Source organism: Clupea harengus, chromosome 24, assembly GCF_900700415.2.
Source record: "Clupea harengus chromosome 24, Ch_v2.0.2, whole genome shotgun sequence".
In the NCBI taxonomy this organism is placed as follows: Eukaryota; Metazoa; Chordata; class Actinopteri; order Clupeiformes; family Clupeidae; genus Clupea; species Clupea harengus.
This window is the reverse complement of record NC_045175.1, coordinates 18,858,587-18,875,201: the sequence shown is the minus strand read 5'-3', so window position 1 is coordinate 18,875,201 and position 16,615 is coordinate 18,858,587. Positions and strand designations below refer to the sequence as shown.

The following is a 16,615-nucleotide window of genomic DNA, read 5'->3' as shown; positions in this document are numbered from 1 at the left end:
TTTGTCAGGTGCTTTATATAATCTTTAAGATAATTATAACAAAGGTTTGTGGGATGTGTGAAGCATATACCTAAGATGGATAACTGATGACCAAGGGCAGGCTGACATGGTACAATACATGAAGCTAACTTGGGTTTGTGTGAAGAATCACAAAGAGTTGACACATGCCTAGTCTCTGACTGCCCCATCTGATTTCCTCCTTTGTAGTGTGATGAGGTTGGTCAGCGGCTCATGTCAGCATTCTTATGTGTGTGTTATGTGTACAGCCGCCTATAATAGCATTTTTGTCTATGTGTATGTCGACAAACAAAACTTTCTGAAAACCCACCAACAGCATCCTCAGAAAGGGCAGTACTCTGAGAAAGGCCAGCATCCTTAAATAGATTAGCACCCTGAGATAGGTTAGCATACTGAGAAAGATTAGCATCCTGAGATAGGTTAGCATCCAACCCCCAAGACATTTATCTACCCACATCCTGATGTCAAAGGCTACACTTTACGCAAATGGCAGAGGTATATTTTAATACTGCAGGGCCTCTTAACATGAACTTTGTATGTTTTTTTTTCTAGCTTTATTGGCTATTACTATTTCTGTTCAACTCTTGATTTCATGGAAGTACCACTATGTCACATTTGATTAACATGTGCATGGAGGTGAATATTATGTTTTTTTTTGGTTTATCACTGATCTGACTGAAAATACAAAGCTTTTTCTCTCTAATAAAATGACAGGCACACAAACCAATTTTGTGTATTTACTTCAACATTTAGCACAGATGTTGTGAAGAAGATATATGTATGTTTATATATATGTGTGTGTGTGTGTGTCTATTTATTGGTGTATTGCAAGCTAAAAAACAAAATAATATGCTGCACTATAACCTGTAGATGGCAGCATAACCCAATTCTTCTTCTCTCTCCATGACCCTGTTTACAGTCACAAAATTAAAGTAAGCTGCAGTGCCAGTGTGTCTGATTCACTCTCCAGTTTAACTTCAAATGGAGGCTTAAGAGATAAACAGGTGTTGGCAGGTTGAGCCCTGTGCATTCAGTCAGAGGTCCCCAATCCTGCTCTTGGAGAACTCCTACCCTGCATATCAAACCTGACAAAACACACCTGGTTAAACCATATTAAACACACCTGATCAAACCATGAAAAACACACCTGGTTAAACCATATTAAACACACCTGATCAAACCATGAAAAACACACCTGGTTAAACCATATTAAACACACCTGATCAAACCATGACAAAACACACCTGGTTAAAGATGTAAGTCATTGTAATGCGCTTAGATGGGAATGTACAGAGCAGACATTTTATGACATAAAATCCATAAAATAATTCAGCATCTGAATATACATGCAGACCGAAACTCCTTACTCTCTGCTTTAAGATGAGGGTGCAAACGATGGAGATCTTATGCTGTTGTTCAGTCATAGTACCACCAGAGTATGACCCTTCACCTAGAGGCCATTTAAGTTCATTAAATGTCTAAAAGACTCTGGGAAATTGCATATAGAAGTCTGAATAAGACCTCAGGAAAGAATATCACTGAGTAAGGACAATAAATAGATCAATAAACATTTTATTAATCCCCGCAGGTACATTACAAAGAGAATCTATAACTGCTGAAAATAGTCACATTCTTCCCACCTCTCCTCCATGTCTTGCCAAATTATTTTAAAGGGAAAGAAACAAAAGATCAGAAGACAATACAGTATTTACATATGAACACATTCAAATTACCACGAAAGGAATTGGAAAGTCCAACATTCAATTACTGTCTGGGTACAGTTTCAAATAGGACTCCACCATTCGGTCCGGGTCGTGCTGTGCGTCCATGTTGGCATAGATGAGGGCCAGCCTTTGGCACCTGTGACGAATGGGAGTATCACGGAGGTACGCATGGAGCCGGTTACGAGCAGTTCCGCAGTTGCTTCGGTCACTAGCGCTGCCGGAGTCGCCGTCGCCAGTGGCAACCTCCTTCTCTGCCTCTTCCGCCGGCGCGGTCGTCTCCTCCTCCGGCTGCGGCTGCTCCTCCTCCTCCAGGGTGAGAATCGGAAAGTTCCAGAGCGCCTTGAGGAGGGCGTCAAGGTTTGGGAAGAACTTGACGTCGGGGAGCTGGAGCGTCTCTGCGATGCTGGCCGGCAGCGGGACGCCTTTGCTCCTGTGCTTCCACTTCACCCGCCAGCACTGGAGCTCCGTCGCCAAGGTGTCCGGGCTGGGCAGGTCGTCGCGGTACACCTCGGCGACTGCGTTCTCTTCCGCGACATCCGCTGCGAACTTGAGCTGGCCCATGACGGCTGGGACGAGCGAGAGGCAGCGCAGCACCTTCAGGTGGGTCTCGGTGAACAGGTCGTTGAGCTCCGAGATCACGTAGCTGACCACGGGCACTGTCAGGTGGTCCTTGTAGTAGCTCTCGGGTTGTGGCTCGACCCCGCCGGACGCCGCGCCGCACTTGCGGAGGTGTCGCAGAGGCACCCTCACGGGGATGCCAAGGGACTGAGCGACCAGCACGGCCTCTTCGAACCAGAACTCGTGGTAGACATCGATGTTGTCGGCCACCTCGATGAGCGAGTGCAGCACCGCCGTGACGCTGCTCGTGGCCAGGTGCACGTCGATGGCGCCGCCCTGCAGGTTCCTGCCGAAGGCGCGTGTGAACGAGAGCACGTTCTTCAGGACCACCAGTGCCGCCAGGAACTCAAAGTCGTTTAGCATCTCCGAGAGCGCCAGGCAGTCCCGCACGACCCTCTCGCTCCACCGCGGGTCGTGGTCGTTGTCGCAGACTGCCTCCAAGCAGAGCTTCAGGGATTCCAGGAGGTCGGAGGTCAGCTGGAATGCGTCGTGGCGACGGCCCCACCTGCCCCGGCACGCCTCGAGGAGGGTCCTGGCCTTGTCTTCGTCTTCGCGTAAACTTGTCGCCACAGTGCGCTCCAGCTCGAGGCGTAGCGCCGGGGAGCTGCGGAGGAGTGCGTCGATGCGGCCCAGCGTCGCTATGACAACCTGCGTCCCCGGCGTGCTGGCGCTTTCTGCTAGCAGGGTGTTGAGGCCGCAGCCCGACCACAGTGTGCGAACAACTGTCGGGTGCTGCTCGGAGATCCTCTCGGCCGCTGTGCGCATCTTGAGCGCGTGATGGGTGCCCCCTGCGCCACTGCAGTCGTAGGCGAACCCGCGGCACTTGGCCATGTCCAGCCCGCATGTGCCCGTCACGTATCCCACCAGCCTCTCTGCCAGCGGATCACCATTGCCCTCCATTGACACGAAACCCAGGAGCTCCTCTCGGGGTCGCCCGACCGAACCGTCCAGAAACCGGGCAAAGATCGGGAGAAGGACATTACAGCTACTCTGCCTGCTGGTCATGTCAGACGACATTTCCGCGGGTTCGCCTGCAATCAGGGAAAACAGCTGCACATCGCGGAGGATGTCCTTTCGAATGCAGGATCCCACCACCTCCAGCATGTTGCACAGCGTCTCAGGCGGGCACGTCTCCGAGTTTGTTGCAGCGCCTTCAAACCGCTGACGGAGCGCCTCATCACCAGCGCTGATTCGGAATTCCACCAGCGCCTGGAAGTTGCTCAGAGGGGTGAAGGTCAACCTAGGTTTGTTTCCGTCTCCGTTCGCATCAGATTTCTTCTGGTTGCCGTCGACGGCATCATCCTTTTCTTTGCTTTTCTCAAAGGTGGATGACAGAGGGGCAGTCGCTGTGTGTCCGATCAGCGGAATTCCTTGCTTGCCGAGCAGAAGCAGGATCTCGAACAAGGAACGCAGGTATTCCCGAAGTTCCTGCTCTTCCGGGGTTAGTTGAGGAGCGCTGTCCTGTTCCATTTCTTCTACATCCTCGTCCTCTCTGTTTGCTTCTGCCTCCTCCTCCACTGTTGATTGAAAACAAACAAACAAACACAAACATAGTGTTAATGTGGCCTTGATTGGTGTTCTCAATTAAAAGGACAATTCCGGACAAAATCTGCCCTACGATGACAATCTCGGGCGCATGCGCAAAACACGCACACACACACGCACTAACACACACACGCCGCGCACACAGATCTATCAGTTGGTCAAGACGGTTACTTACATCTGCGTTCTTTAATATCTCTTACTTCTTCTTCTGTCTGTGGAGAGGAAAAACAAACAAACAAAACGTAAATAAAAAAAACCTTACTGGAAACTTAAATTCTTAAACCCACAAAATAAACAAAATCTCACCAGAACTTTGACACGCTTGCGATTTTTGTGCAGTTTCTTGTTCTGGCCACTGAAGTCAAATATGGTGGGAACGGCATTATCCTTCAGAACCGTCCGGAATGGACCCTAAAACATTCAAGAACACAAGCACGTCTCACTCAAACAACTATGTGTATACCTTCGTGAACACAACCACGTCTCACTCAACCTTCATGTGCAACATGTTGTAAATGGAACAACCAAAAGGGGACCCACTTACTATCAAATGACTGATTAACCAGTCAAAATACATGTTAAATGAATCAACATACATGTTATATTGTTCAACACGCATGGCAATAAAGTAGAAGCGTAACTACAGACGTTATAAATATACTTAAGTCTGATAACACAAATAGTAGAAGTGTAACTACAGACCTTATAAATATACTTAAGTCTTTTATCACAAATAGAAGAAGCGTAACTACAGACTTTATAAATATACTTGAGTCCGTCATCAAAAATAAAGGCGAACATATGAGGTATTGAAAAAAATGCAAAGATTTGAGTCTCAGTAATGACTTTTGATGCATTGAGTTCTAACTGTGGGGCCTGTATTTTTAACATAGTAAATCTAAAGTTGTGAAGAATATCGTTGGTATGGGTGGAAAGCTAAACAGATTTCCCGTGAAAACACCACTGCTATACTATATAACAGACCTCTATGTTAGCTCTGACGTTAGTTGCGGTTGCGTGATTCTAGCAAAGAACTCGATGAAATGCCGTCTGATAGTGATGTCGGTTTATTCTATGTACCAGACCTCGAGCACACACAACACGCTACGATGGAGAGAGAGAAGGAGATATTAGGAGGTATGGTCCATAGTGTAGTTTGTCTTCTGGTTGGCCTTTGACTCTTTGTCTCCTCAATTCTCCTTGCTCCGTTCTCTCACCGGTCGTAGCGGTTGGTGTCTCTACGGCATCCTTTCTTCAACACAACACACTCAGTATACAAAATACATTTCAGTTATAGTCAATAGAATACACAACTTAGCATAATGGGTGTGTCTGTGGTCTGGTTGTGTGCATGCTGGGCTACCTATATATGAAAAGGTGTGAATGTCAGCAGACAGGAAGGGTCTTTCTGACCATTTGTGTGTTAATGAAGGTAGCGAGAATGTGACACATTCTTGTGGGGGAGGAACTCATGTGAGTTGAAAGTATATGAAAAATGCCCAAATCTAACAGTTGTTACTAAAGGTTTTAATTTGACATAAAAGGCAAATACCCTACCGCTCAACTTAGAAGTAATGCAATAACTGTACTGTAATCAATTGACATTTAAGTGATAATGCAGGGGTGTACTGACCTCCGTATGTATGTGTACAGTATATGTGTGTGTGTGTGTGTGTGTGTATGTATGTATGCATGCACAACATGTACACTTAAGTGATAATGCAGGGGTGTACTGACTTCCGTATGTATGTATGCATGCACAACATGTACACTTAAGTGATAACGCACAGGGGTGTACCACTTCTGTATGTATGTGTACAGTATATGTGTATATGTGTGTGTATGTATGTATGTATGTATGTTTAAATGATACTTCACAGGGGTGTACCACTTCTGCATGTATGTATACATACAGTATATGTATGTACAGTACCAGTCAAAAGTTTGGACACACCTTCTCATTTTTTAAGAAGTTTTTTCTTTACTTTTATTATTTTCTACATGGTAGATTAAACTTTTTTTTTGTTTAGTACATCATTCCATATGTGTTCTTTCATAGTTTAAATGTCTTCAGTATAAATCTACAAAGTAAAAAATAATAAAAGTAAAGAAAACACTTCTCAAAAAAATGAAAGGTGTGTCCAAACTTTTGACTGGTACTGTATGTATGTTTAAGTGATATTACACAGGGATGTATCACTTCTGTATGTATACCGTATAAGTATGTATGTATGCATGTATGTATATATTTATGTATGTATGTATGTATGTATGTATGTATGTTTTTAAGTGATACTGCACAGGGGTGTACCCCTTCCGTATGTATACTGTTGTATAATCTGGCCCTCATCTGGATCAGTTCTGTTTGGTTATAGTGGGAACTGGTACAAAGTCTATTGTGCCTATCACACATTTAACCAACAACATGATTCACTTAAATGTGACACAAATTGAGCTTTGTGTTGGAATTGCGGCCTGTGCCTTTAACCATTATGCAAACCACAGTTTTTACCAGCAGCAAGACTCCCCCTAACTATTCAATACAATTCCATTTTATTTAATTACATAGCACCGATAGCAAGTGATATTGCAAGTTGAAATGTATCGAGCCCAAAGTTTGATCCCCTCCAGAACAAGCACTTAGGTGAAAGTGGCAAGGAAAAAACTTTGATAGCAACCTTGAGCAGAACACAGCTCATTAGATTAGCTTTTTATTAACTTGCAAACCACACATTTAACCAATTATTATTTTAACATTACATTCTTATTATTGTTATTATTATGATCATTTATGTTATAATAATGACTTGTCTGCCAGGATATCAACCGGCATCAATCTCCACTTACCGTTTTACAGATCATGGTGGGGTCAAAGTGAGCTGCACACAGTCTGTAGTGCTTATTCAGCTGGTCCGGCGTTTTGGCCAGCAGGTCAGCACGACGACAGTTCTCCACCCATTCGTGACATCTAAACGTAACGTGAAAGAGAGAGTTGACTATGGTTATTAAATGTGGGCTTATCAATTCTGGCTAAAGGCCCGTTGTTATGTTAGCCAACTAAGAAGTCCACAATTCTATTCCAAAACACTTTGTTTTGCTCCTCACAGCTGCCTGTTCACTGTGTGCACTACAAACATTTTGGTGACCGTACAGTCTTGGCTCTGTAAAAGGGAAAAACAAAGTGGCTCGAACCGAGCCATATAAAAGTCCAGCCGATCAACACGCTACTTCGGAAACAGGGAGTTAAGGGGTGCAATTAGATTGGCTGTTGAGCTCAAACATCAACACACTTTCGCCAGAATCATGGACTGCATATTTAACACCTGTTGCGAAAATGTATGACAATGAACTTCACTTCCCATGGTTCTCACTACATCATATACGCAACCCACCACGTCATCTTCAGTAGGCTACCAGTACATTTAATTATCCGCGCCATTACTATAGCCTCACTTGCTTAATATTTTGTCACGTGCTCAGACTCAATCAATGATACACATCTATCCCTTAATGACATACCCTAGTCTAGCCTGGTCTTACACGAAAGCAGCACGAAAGAAGAGACAGCCTGCTCAGTTAAACGGTATGGTTCACCATGGACCTGTGTGTGCGGCTACTAGACGTTAACGTGCATCACAATCTCGTCAGAATGGGAACTGTTTGCAGGACAATCACAGTACATCGTTAGCGCTAGCAAGCACCACTATGTTGCCCATCAAAACTACATGGGTATAGCTGCACATCTTCTCCAATAGCTGTTTTCTAGCAGTGCTAACTAGCTAACATTTTAATGACAGCTTGCTAATGTTGGCTAACTTTACGCGCTTTACGGTTGAACAGCTAAGTTAGCAAATGCAAGAGTTAGCAGGGCAGTGGGACTAGCTAATATGTTTGCATGTTTACACACTGTAGGTAATGGCAAATAGCTAGACTGATATTTTGCTGTACTTTTGCTACAATATGCAGTTAAACGTCGTTAACTTACCTCTTCACATCCCTTGGAAATCGGAAGAAAGCCAAGTCTGTTTGCGTACTTTTCTTGGTGCAATTCGGCGCCACGCAGAAATTTGGCATTGTTGTCTGTGTGTCCCCGACAGTTACACTTTAGGAGAACCTGTCCGATGACCAAAATAGACAAATGTCTATTAAATAAGTATTTTAAATAAAATATACCCATTCACATCCGCACTACACTGCTTTGTGTGGCCTGGAGGAATCAACGCGTGGAGTTCGTCCGCGTCCCACAATGCATTGCTCAAGGGACTGTTAGGGCCGATGTCATGTGATCTGGATATTTCAAATAAACAGGCGCGCTTTCTGCAGGACATTTTTTTCCTCAGGCTGGAAAAGGTTTACAGAGCAAATCGTGTAACGGTCTTCGAGATGCCCCCATTTCATTGAAATAATGGGCGAGGGAGAAAAAATAACCTACTCTGAGAAAATCCCTCGTAGTCTACATCGTCCTATTACCTCCAAAGTACACATCTTTGACGGGCAGATTCTTGTAGGCAAATTCTATGACTAGATTCCAAATTGCTGTCTTTTGACATGTGAAGCAGGCATATTGTCCATGTAAAGAAAAGGTTTACATTTATTTGAAAAAGAGTGGGGGGTAGTGTGTAGGTATGTGCACACGTGCACATTCACGTGTGATGATGTATTGCCTATAGATGGCGGTACTGCATTAACGTTGGTTTGCAAAATAGCAATAAAGAAGAATATTCAAGATCATGTCGATTTGAAAAAGTTAACTTTACCTGCAGGGTAGTGGTCCAAGCCACCAAAAAGTAAATTGAAGCAAGATATCAAAACAAAAACCATTGGAAAGGAACCTCGATGCCCTTTTGGCATCTATTTCGAGTGATGAAGACTCTGCCTCTGGGTGTAAAAATGAACTTTCAAGGGAAGAGGACATTTAATAGTTGTAATTTTAATGAAACGGTACTAGTAGACTAGGAATGTATGCCTATGCCCGATCGTCTTTTTTCAGATAACGAGAAAATGTTCTTACATGGAATGGGTCCAAGGGTGTCACGGCTTACAACTATTTTACAGCACGTAGGCCAACTCCTTCCAAATATGCAGCAGACACAATAAATGCTAACATTTCCATTTGCCAATCAATCACTAAAGGAATGGCCTTATTTGTTGTTAAAAGTTTCATTTGAAATTACATATACCATTACCTATTTATGTCTGGCTCTCCAGCGTTCACTGTAGCTGCAAATAAATTACTTAATTGTTCCGGTGGTTTGATGTCTGACCACATAATTCAATTTTGTTTCTCTGGATTATAATAAAACAGGTAAATAAAATTAAATAATAATAATAAAAAAAAAAACAGGCTTTTTTTTTTTTTCAGAAGATAAAACTTTTATTTTAACAGAAGTACCCAAACAAAGGGCCTTAGATAGTGTTGTGACCAAAGAGTAAACAAGTACCACAGACACATAAAAAAAGTGATGAACACATTTAGAAATGACAGAATACACGGATCAATAGCTGGAAATCACATGAACAGCACAAACACAGTTAAGAGAACATGGAAGGGTGATTAAAAGTGTTGATGGGTGTCCGTGTATTTATGTACAATACGTGTTTGTGTGTAAGTGTTGCCCTTAAAGGCATCAACCCATACGTTTATTTTAAAGTCAGATGTTTGCACTCTGTTGCCTCAGCTGTGAAACGATGTTTTTTATTATTATTATTATTTAAAAGAGCCTATGAAAGCATTCACTTAACATAACATATACTTTTCTTAATGTAAGATTTTTTTTAATCTTACATCTTAATTTGTTTCTTGCTTTAAAAGTTCCGTTTTTAAAATATCAGCAAAATTACAGTAAAACAAGCAATTTTTTTTTTTTAAAGACATCAAAAGCTTTCATTAATCAGACCCTCATCTTGCATCCTCGTCAACTCAGTTAGTAGGCCTACACGCACTGTCCAGTGACAGTTATTTCAAAAGTACCAGAGAAGAAACTAGTACAGCATCCCAGCTTCAACAACACCGGCTCCCATGTAACCATTATCTTTAACAAAGTTTCCATTTACACACATTTCTCGAGGTCCTCATAAGGAATCGGAGGACATTGCCGTTACACACAGATATAGGACAATCCCCAGACCCCCAATCTTAGCCTTTTTTTAGACCCTTTTTTGACCTCAAGCAGCACAAGTACAATAAGAGACACTGTCTAAGCACAATGCCATCGAATCCAACCGGAGCATCTTAAAATAGAACTGTAATGTATACATTCTGTTAGTTAGCATAAATCAGTTAAACAATGTCTAACATGGTTGATATATAAAAGCAACGCTTATTGTTTATCTTCTGATACAAAGTGCCCTTAAATCATACATTCCAGGTCAATTCACCATCACATCAGTTTGACCTCCTGTTTGCCTGACCGTACTCAGAACTGTGAACTCAATCACAGACCCTCTCTGGTCTCGATACACGCGATCATTATGAAAACAAAATGTCCGACAGGTTCAGCCAATCAAGAGCAGGGAGTTATAATTTGATGACCTAACTGCTTATGATTGGTTGAACGAACTGCGTTGGCTAGTGTTATAGCCCAATTCAAAGAGCATTTCCTCACAGTCGGTTCAGGTCTCCGTGCTCGTCAAGCAGCGCCGGGTTTCTCCTGTAGATGTAGGCGTTGGCCTCGTGATCGCCGCCCTCGAGCCTTGCCAGCTCCGCGAGCGAGGTCACGCAGGGGTCGTGCTCGGACACGGCGGCGGGCAGGCGTGAGGAGTGGCCCTCGATGCGGCGGGAGCGGCGCACGGGCGTCAGGAACTTCAGGTCGCCGATGCTGCTGCTCTGGCGTTGCCGGGGGCGACGGGATGAGCCGCAGCTGGAGGGGGCAGCCTTCGTCGCTGATTCGCTGACGTCGATTCGCTTCTTCACGCTGTTTTTTTTAAATGGGAGGGGGGATTCATTGTCGTTTCCAGTCAGGGGAAGAGAGGGAAGAGAGGAAAGGAGAAAAACAGGTAATGAAATCTCCTCTTCTTCACTCTTTCAAGGCAGGAGAGAAGAGGGGGAGATACATTTCAAAATGAATATATTTGAAATGTTTTAAAATACTATCTTCTCAGTTTTCATTCTAGAGTTATTCAATTTATAACCATTTGTGGTCTTCTGCCATAAATACAGTACCAGTCAAAAGTTTGGACACACCTTTCATTTATAGTATTTTCTTTACTTTTATTATTTTCTACATTGTAGATTTATACTGAAGACATTTAAACTACAAAAGAACACATATGGAATGATGTACTAAACAAAAAAAGTTTCATCTACCATCTAGAAAATAATAAAAGTAAAGAAAAAAACTTGAGAAGGTGTGTCAAAACTTTTGACTGGTACTGTATATGTAAAAGCTAAAGATGATTTCATTTCGTACTGTAATGGTCAACAATCCCCCATCAGACATTTTCAGCGGTTGAAAGCCGTTGCACACCCTTTTTGGGCTCTGTGCCAGGTTGGGAAGCATCTTCTAACGCTTGACCCTGCCCTGGCCCCCCCCCCCGCCCCAAAGAAATTAGTAAAATATTATCTCCTCTAGCTCACCTCTGAAGGAAGGGGGTCGTCCTCACGCTGTACTTCACCACTGATGCCCCTTTGCATTCTGGGGTTGTGGTGCCACAATTGTCCTCCTCTTCATCGTCATCATCATCTTCTGCCTTCACCTCTGTCTTCACTTTACGTTCGTCGACGTCGGCGGCCTCGGCCTGGTTCTCATCGTCTGTGTCGCTGTCGCTGTCCGACTCTGAACCCTCGATCGAATCGGCTTCCATTTCCGAGTCGGAATCTTCCGCTGAACACTCTTTGGTTGACTTCTCACTGTCCCTCTTGTTGTCTGCAAACTCCTCTTTAATCTCATCATCGTCGTCCTCCTCCTCTTCCTCGCTTACCTGCACCTCCACCACCATGCCCTCCAGCTCTGCCTTTGAGTCCTTTTCGTCAGCATGTTGCTCTGAAACCACCAACCAAAAAAAAGAAAAGGTTACGCTTGCGTACATAACCTATTTCCCAACATAATGTAATTACATTTCATAATCATCATCATTATTATTATTATTATTAATAATTGAACATTGTGTAAACTGAACACATCATTCTGCGTGTCCAAAGTTAAGCTCAAAGGGGAGAACACGAGGCGGTGCCTTCCAATACTGGAAATACGTACACAAAAACACAGTAAAGAGTTCTCTTCCGGTAAAGAACTGAAGAACATACCTTCGCTTTGGCACGCAGAGGGCGGCTCCAGGGCCTCCAGAGCCCCACACAGATTCACCACCAGCTGCAGCAGCAGAGAGAAGAGGACAAACAGTCACCACTACGGCTGAGAATCTCCATCTTAAGACACACACCTGTTATACCTCATAGTCACCACTAGGGCTGGGAATCACCATCTTAAGACTCGCACCTGTTATACCTCATAGTCACCACTAGGGCTGGGAATCTCCATCTTAAGACACACACCTGTTATACCTCATGTCACCACTAGGGCTGGGAATCACCATCTCAAGAATGTTCCCCCGTTACACCTCATGTTCATGTAGTGACATCAGACTGTACACTTCAAAAAATTTGAAATACTAAACTTGAACCAAATTTTGCTTCATTATGGCATTACAACAAATGCAATTCATTCAGGAGCAAATGCAATTAATTCATCACGTGACACATGATCACCACCAGCACTTCATTCAGGAACAACTGCAATTCATCACATGACATGACGTCTCTATGCACCTCAGACTGGACACCCTCTACATCACTTGAACCAAATATGACTTCATGAATACATGCACCTCACACGACACGACATCTCTCTCAACTCACGTTCTCCATGCACACGTCCAGGTCTACTTCGGGCAGATCCAGGTCGCAGTTGTCCACCATGTCTAGTGTGGTGTTCATGACCGTAGCTGGGCTGGAGGTGACCGGCTCCTCCACCTCCTCCTCCTCCTCCGGGGTGTCGAGCTTAGCGACGGGTTTGGTTTCAGCGACCAGGCTGGGTTCAGCAGCAGGTTCCGGAACCAGACTGGGCTCTGCAGTGGGTCGGGACTCAGGCTCATGGTTCTGCTGTGGATCCGCTTTGGGCTTGATGAAGGGTCTGGTTCTTTGGGTCGGAAGGGTGCTGTGGGTGGCGGGCCTCTTCAAGGTCTTGCCCTTTAACGCTAGCCACTCGGCCAACTTTGCTCTGGGGAGACATAATCGTTGCAAAAGAAAATGAAATTATTGAATTACTGATGAACATGCATGACTGTACGGTCAGTCCCTTTGGATTAAAGTGTTTGTGAAGTGAATACATGCAGTATATGTAAGAGCACAGTTTCACAAAAGAAATTTCCACTACAATCTCTAAACTTACAAAGACACTGTTTCTGTCATTATACTGGTACTACCAAGACACTGTACACAGTGACAGTAGAGACCTGCTGTCTTGGGTGTTGTGTTTCATGATGGTTATAATTTAAATAACCCAACTTTGCATTAAATGCAACTAGATAATTTTACCAACTAAATAAAAAACAAACACATTTGTTGTCTGTACACTAGTTGTTAAGCTCACCTTCTCTCCTCTGCCGTTTCCATGCCAACCCTCGTGTGACTGAGTGTGCTTGTAGGAGGTTTACGGGTGGGACGCTGGCTCGTGGCGACAGGTGGCTTGGTGGTGTTCTGACTTTGCTTGACAGCACCTGGGGCAGGTCTCGCCGAGCTGGCGGGAGCTTTCGGTCCAGCCACGGTCCTGGAAATCGGTGGGACCGAACGAGTGGTGGGTGGCCTCCTCGTAGCCTGGAATTGTCGCACTGTGGATACGGTTTGTGTCTGGCCACGGGTAGTTTTATTCGCGGGGCGACTCAACGGAACGTCGGTAACTGACTTGGGTCTGCGCGGTTGTGTTTGGAAGCTGGAAGGTGCTGTTTTACCGGCTAAGGCTGTGACAGACTTCGACTTGAATCTTGATAACGTCGCTGGTATTGAGCCAACTGTTTTGGGTAAAGCTGGCTTTGCGAACACCCTTTTTTCTGTCGTTGAAGCTGTGGCGTCGCCAGGTTTTCTAAAACAGTCCACCTTGGATTGGACAACCTTGCCCTTGTAGCTGCCTGGGAGACACTTTGGGGGTGCTGAGGATGCGGGCTTTGGACCTTGTGTTAGCAGCTTTTTATAATCGGCGGACTGTTGGGAGTGGAAGGTCCGGGTCAACGTTGGAACCTTTTTGACCGCGGTATCGGGTTTGGCAACAGCTGGCTTCGTGGCTCTCTGTTGGGCTTTCATTGTAGGTTCCGCCCTCTTATCAGTTGTCCCATCTTTCTGGTCGTTCTTGGACTGCAAAGGGGCAGTTTGCCCGGGAACTGCTTTTTTGATAAACGACGTGACGACCTTCTGTTGTCCAAGTTTGGGAAGGGCGTTCTCCTTGTTGCTCTGTTCAGACAGACACGTTTAAGGGTTAGAACAGGACAATTAGCCTCCGGCTAAAATTTGAAATTATACTTCTTGGACGATCATTTACCTTTTTGTGAATCTCCATGATGGTAGTGTCCAAATCCAACGGTGTAAACTTTGTAGTTAAGTTAGCTTGTTGTAGAAACAAGAAAAGACAAATGCAAAACAGTCAACGTTACGGACTATCGCCATATAGCTAGCTAGATAGCTAAGTTAACGTGCAAGATAAGCAGTATGATACTTCAAACATAAAAGTAGTCGGTAATTAAAACAAAATAAGCTAACGAAAGTGACATGATACGTTTAGTTTGGTGAGAAACATTGTTCTTGGTTGCATGGTTTACGTTACAATAACCCATGCCTTCAGTATAAGACAACGTTAGTTATAATACAGATGTCAGCACAGACTACGTGCTAAAACTCCACCTAGCTAGTTAGCACCAACTCAGAACATTGGCTTACTATCTTATTAGCGATACCTAGAAAGCCAATAACTTTGATTAATCGCTGAAACCTTGCTTACTCACATTTGTCAGCATCACACTTTAAGAAATATTTTCGATGAATCACTGATTAGCCGTTAGCTTATGTTAACTCTTTAGTCTTGGTTCTTCCACGAAGAATACCAAACTTAACTTTAGCTTTACAACTGTTACGGTATCTATAGATATCAAATGATTTAACGGTAGATAGAACAACATGCCAAAGTGAGTTATGTTTTCATTAGCTCGTGTTAAGACGTGCAGTTGTATTATTCTGAGTATGAAAATAATACTTACTTGTTCAGCAGCGAGTGGCTCAACAAACAACAACTTGTTCAAAGCGGCAGACAAGTAACTGCAAATCCCGTTTCAAACGCTTTCAAATGGATATTTGAATTGGCGCTGAAGCATCAGTTCCGCCCGATGCTCAAACCAGCCAATCAGATGCAGACAGGGGTGATCATGGGATGAAGGGGTGTTCCTTTTGCCACCAACAATAACAAAGTCACTGTCAGTTTCAAACCATAATAACATTCAGCGCATTCCAAAAGTCAGACGTGCATGATGAAAAAAAAAGGCATTCAAATATTTGAAACGGGAGTGAGTGACACTGGCGGACTCATAGACATATATACATAGACGCCCCATTGTCTGCTTCAGAACGTTGCTGCGACGTGCCAACTCGCCGCCATCTTGGGGAGGTAATGACTGGCCAGTAAACACATGCAAGTGAATGGGGGAGCTCCTGCTTTTCTGGATAAAAAGCACTATAGCGTTTACATTTCTCAACCGATTTCATTGATTCGTTTATATATTGAATGGTTTATGATCTACGAGGAATAAAAAAAAAAGTTTTGTCTCCATGTTACTTAGAATCTTGATAGTAAGGCTATAAATCGCCACAGGCATATGTACATACATCATATATGTCTATGATAATCGCTGCTGGACGCGCACTGTTCTTGTGCTCCCACAGCTCATTCACTTTGAAATACGGAAACGAAATCTAAATGATCGAAATAGTGCTTCTTTAGCTACTAATATTGAATTTGACCATCATTGAGAAAAACGGAACAGAATCTGCAAATAGCCTAGCATAGCATACTCAAACTACTGACAGAGGAGGCAAATGTAAACAACCATCAAACACCTGCTTTCTATATTTTTATAGCAGTGAAATACACACATTCAAATATACACATTTTTGTACATATACACAATTTGATATAAGCATGACCAAGACCATGCATAGTTTTCTTTGCCCTCCGTTATCCTCCTTATCCGTACCTTCGTGTGCTGCATATCAGAAATGGCCAACAGAAAAGCGAAGACGGAGACGGCTCCTGTTACCATGGAAACAATAAACGAACCTAGCTTTAGTATCTACATAGCTACTGCATATCAGAAATGGCTAACAGAAAAGTTTTGAAAAGGTACGATAACGGAGGGCAAAGAAAACTATGCATGGTCTTGGTCATGCTTATATCAAATTGTGTATATGTACAAAAATGTGTATATTTGAATGTGTGTATTTCACTGCTATAAAAATATAGAAAGCAGGTGTTTGATGGTTGTTTACATTTGCCTCCTCTGTCAGTAGTTTGAGTATGCTATGCTAGGCTATTTGCAGATTCTGTTCCGTTTTTCTCAATGATGGTCAAATTCAATATTAGTAGCTAAAGAAGCACTATTTCGATCATTTAGATTTCGTTTCCGTATTTCAAAGTGAATGAGCTGTGGGAGCACAAGAACAGTGCGCGTCCAGC

At 43.6% G+C, this 16,615-nt stretch overlaps 2 protein-coding genes across 2 annotated transcripts; both read right to left on the bottom strand.

The window, feature by feature from the left end:
• Window positions 1–1,574: 1,574 nt before the first annotated feature.
• LOC105903479 (52 kDa repressor of the inhibitor of the protein kinase) lies at window positions 1,575–8,137 on the bottom strand. The gene is made up of 5 exons (XM_012831243.3): window positions 7,891–8,137; window positions 6,753–6,873; window positions 4,212–4,316; window positions 4,081–4,117; window positions 1,575–3,877 (listed from the first exon to the last, which is right to left on the bottom strand). The coding sequence occupies exons 1-5, from the start codon at window positions 7,977–7,979 to the stop codon at window positions 1,779–1,781; spliced, it is 2,451 nt and encodes an 816-aa protein (XP_012686697.2). The 5' UTR covers window positions 7,980–8,137; the 3' UTR covers window positions 1,575–1,778.
• A 1,114-nt stretch (window positions 8,138–9,251) lies between these two features.
• On the bottom strand, window positions 9,252–15,244 carry si:ch211-266i6.3 (cytoskeleton-associated protein 2). Its single transcript, XM_012831238.2, has 7 exons — window positions 15,147–15,244; window positions 14,435–14,499; window positions 13,493–14,346; window positions 12,760–13,120; window positions 12,151–12,214; window positions 11,482–11,887; window positions 9,252–10,819 (listed from the first exon to the last, which is right to left on the bottom strand). Exons 2-7 carry the CDS (start codon window positions 14,450–14,452, stop codon window positions 10,507–10,509), a joined length of 2,016 nt encoding a protein of 671 aa, XP_012686692.2. The 5' UTR covers window positions 14,453–14,499; window positions 15,147–15,244; the 3' UTR covers window positions 9,252–10,506.
• Window positions 15,245–16,615: the final 1,371 nt, after the last annotated feature.

What these genes read in the sequence shown, in the direction of transcription:
- LOC105903479 (XM_012831243.3), bottom strand. Translation starts at nt 7,979, where the DNA reads ATGCCAAATTTCTGCGTGGCGCCGAATTGCACCAAGAAAAGTACGCAA. An exon ending in TTTCCAAGGGATGTGAAGAG is followed by an intron (nt 6,874 to 7,890) that starts GTAAGTTAACGA and finishes CGTTACGTTTAG; the next exon opens with ATGTCACGAATGGGTGGAGA. An exon ending in AGATATTAAAGAACGCAGAT is followed by an intron (nt 3,878 to 4,080) that starts GTAAGTAACCGT and finishes TTCAATCAACAG; the next exon opens with TGGAGGAGGAGGCAGAAGCA.
- si:ch211-266i6.3 (XM_012831238.2), bottom strand. An exon ending in CTCTGCGTGCCAAAGCGAAG is followed by an intron (nt 11,888 to 12,150) that starts GTATGTTCTTCA and finishes TGGTGGTTTCAG; the next exon opens with AGCAACATGCTGACGAAAAG. An exon ending in ACGACCCCCTTCCTTCAGAG is followed by an intron (nt 10,820 to 11,481) that starts GTGAGCTAGAGG and finishes TAAAAAAAACAG; the next exon opens with CGTGAAGAAGCGAATCGACG.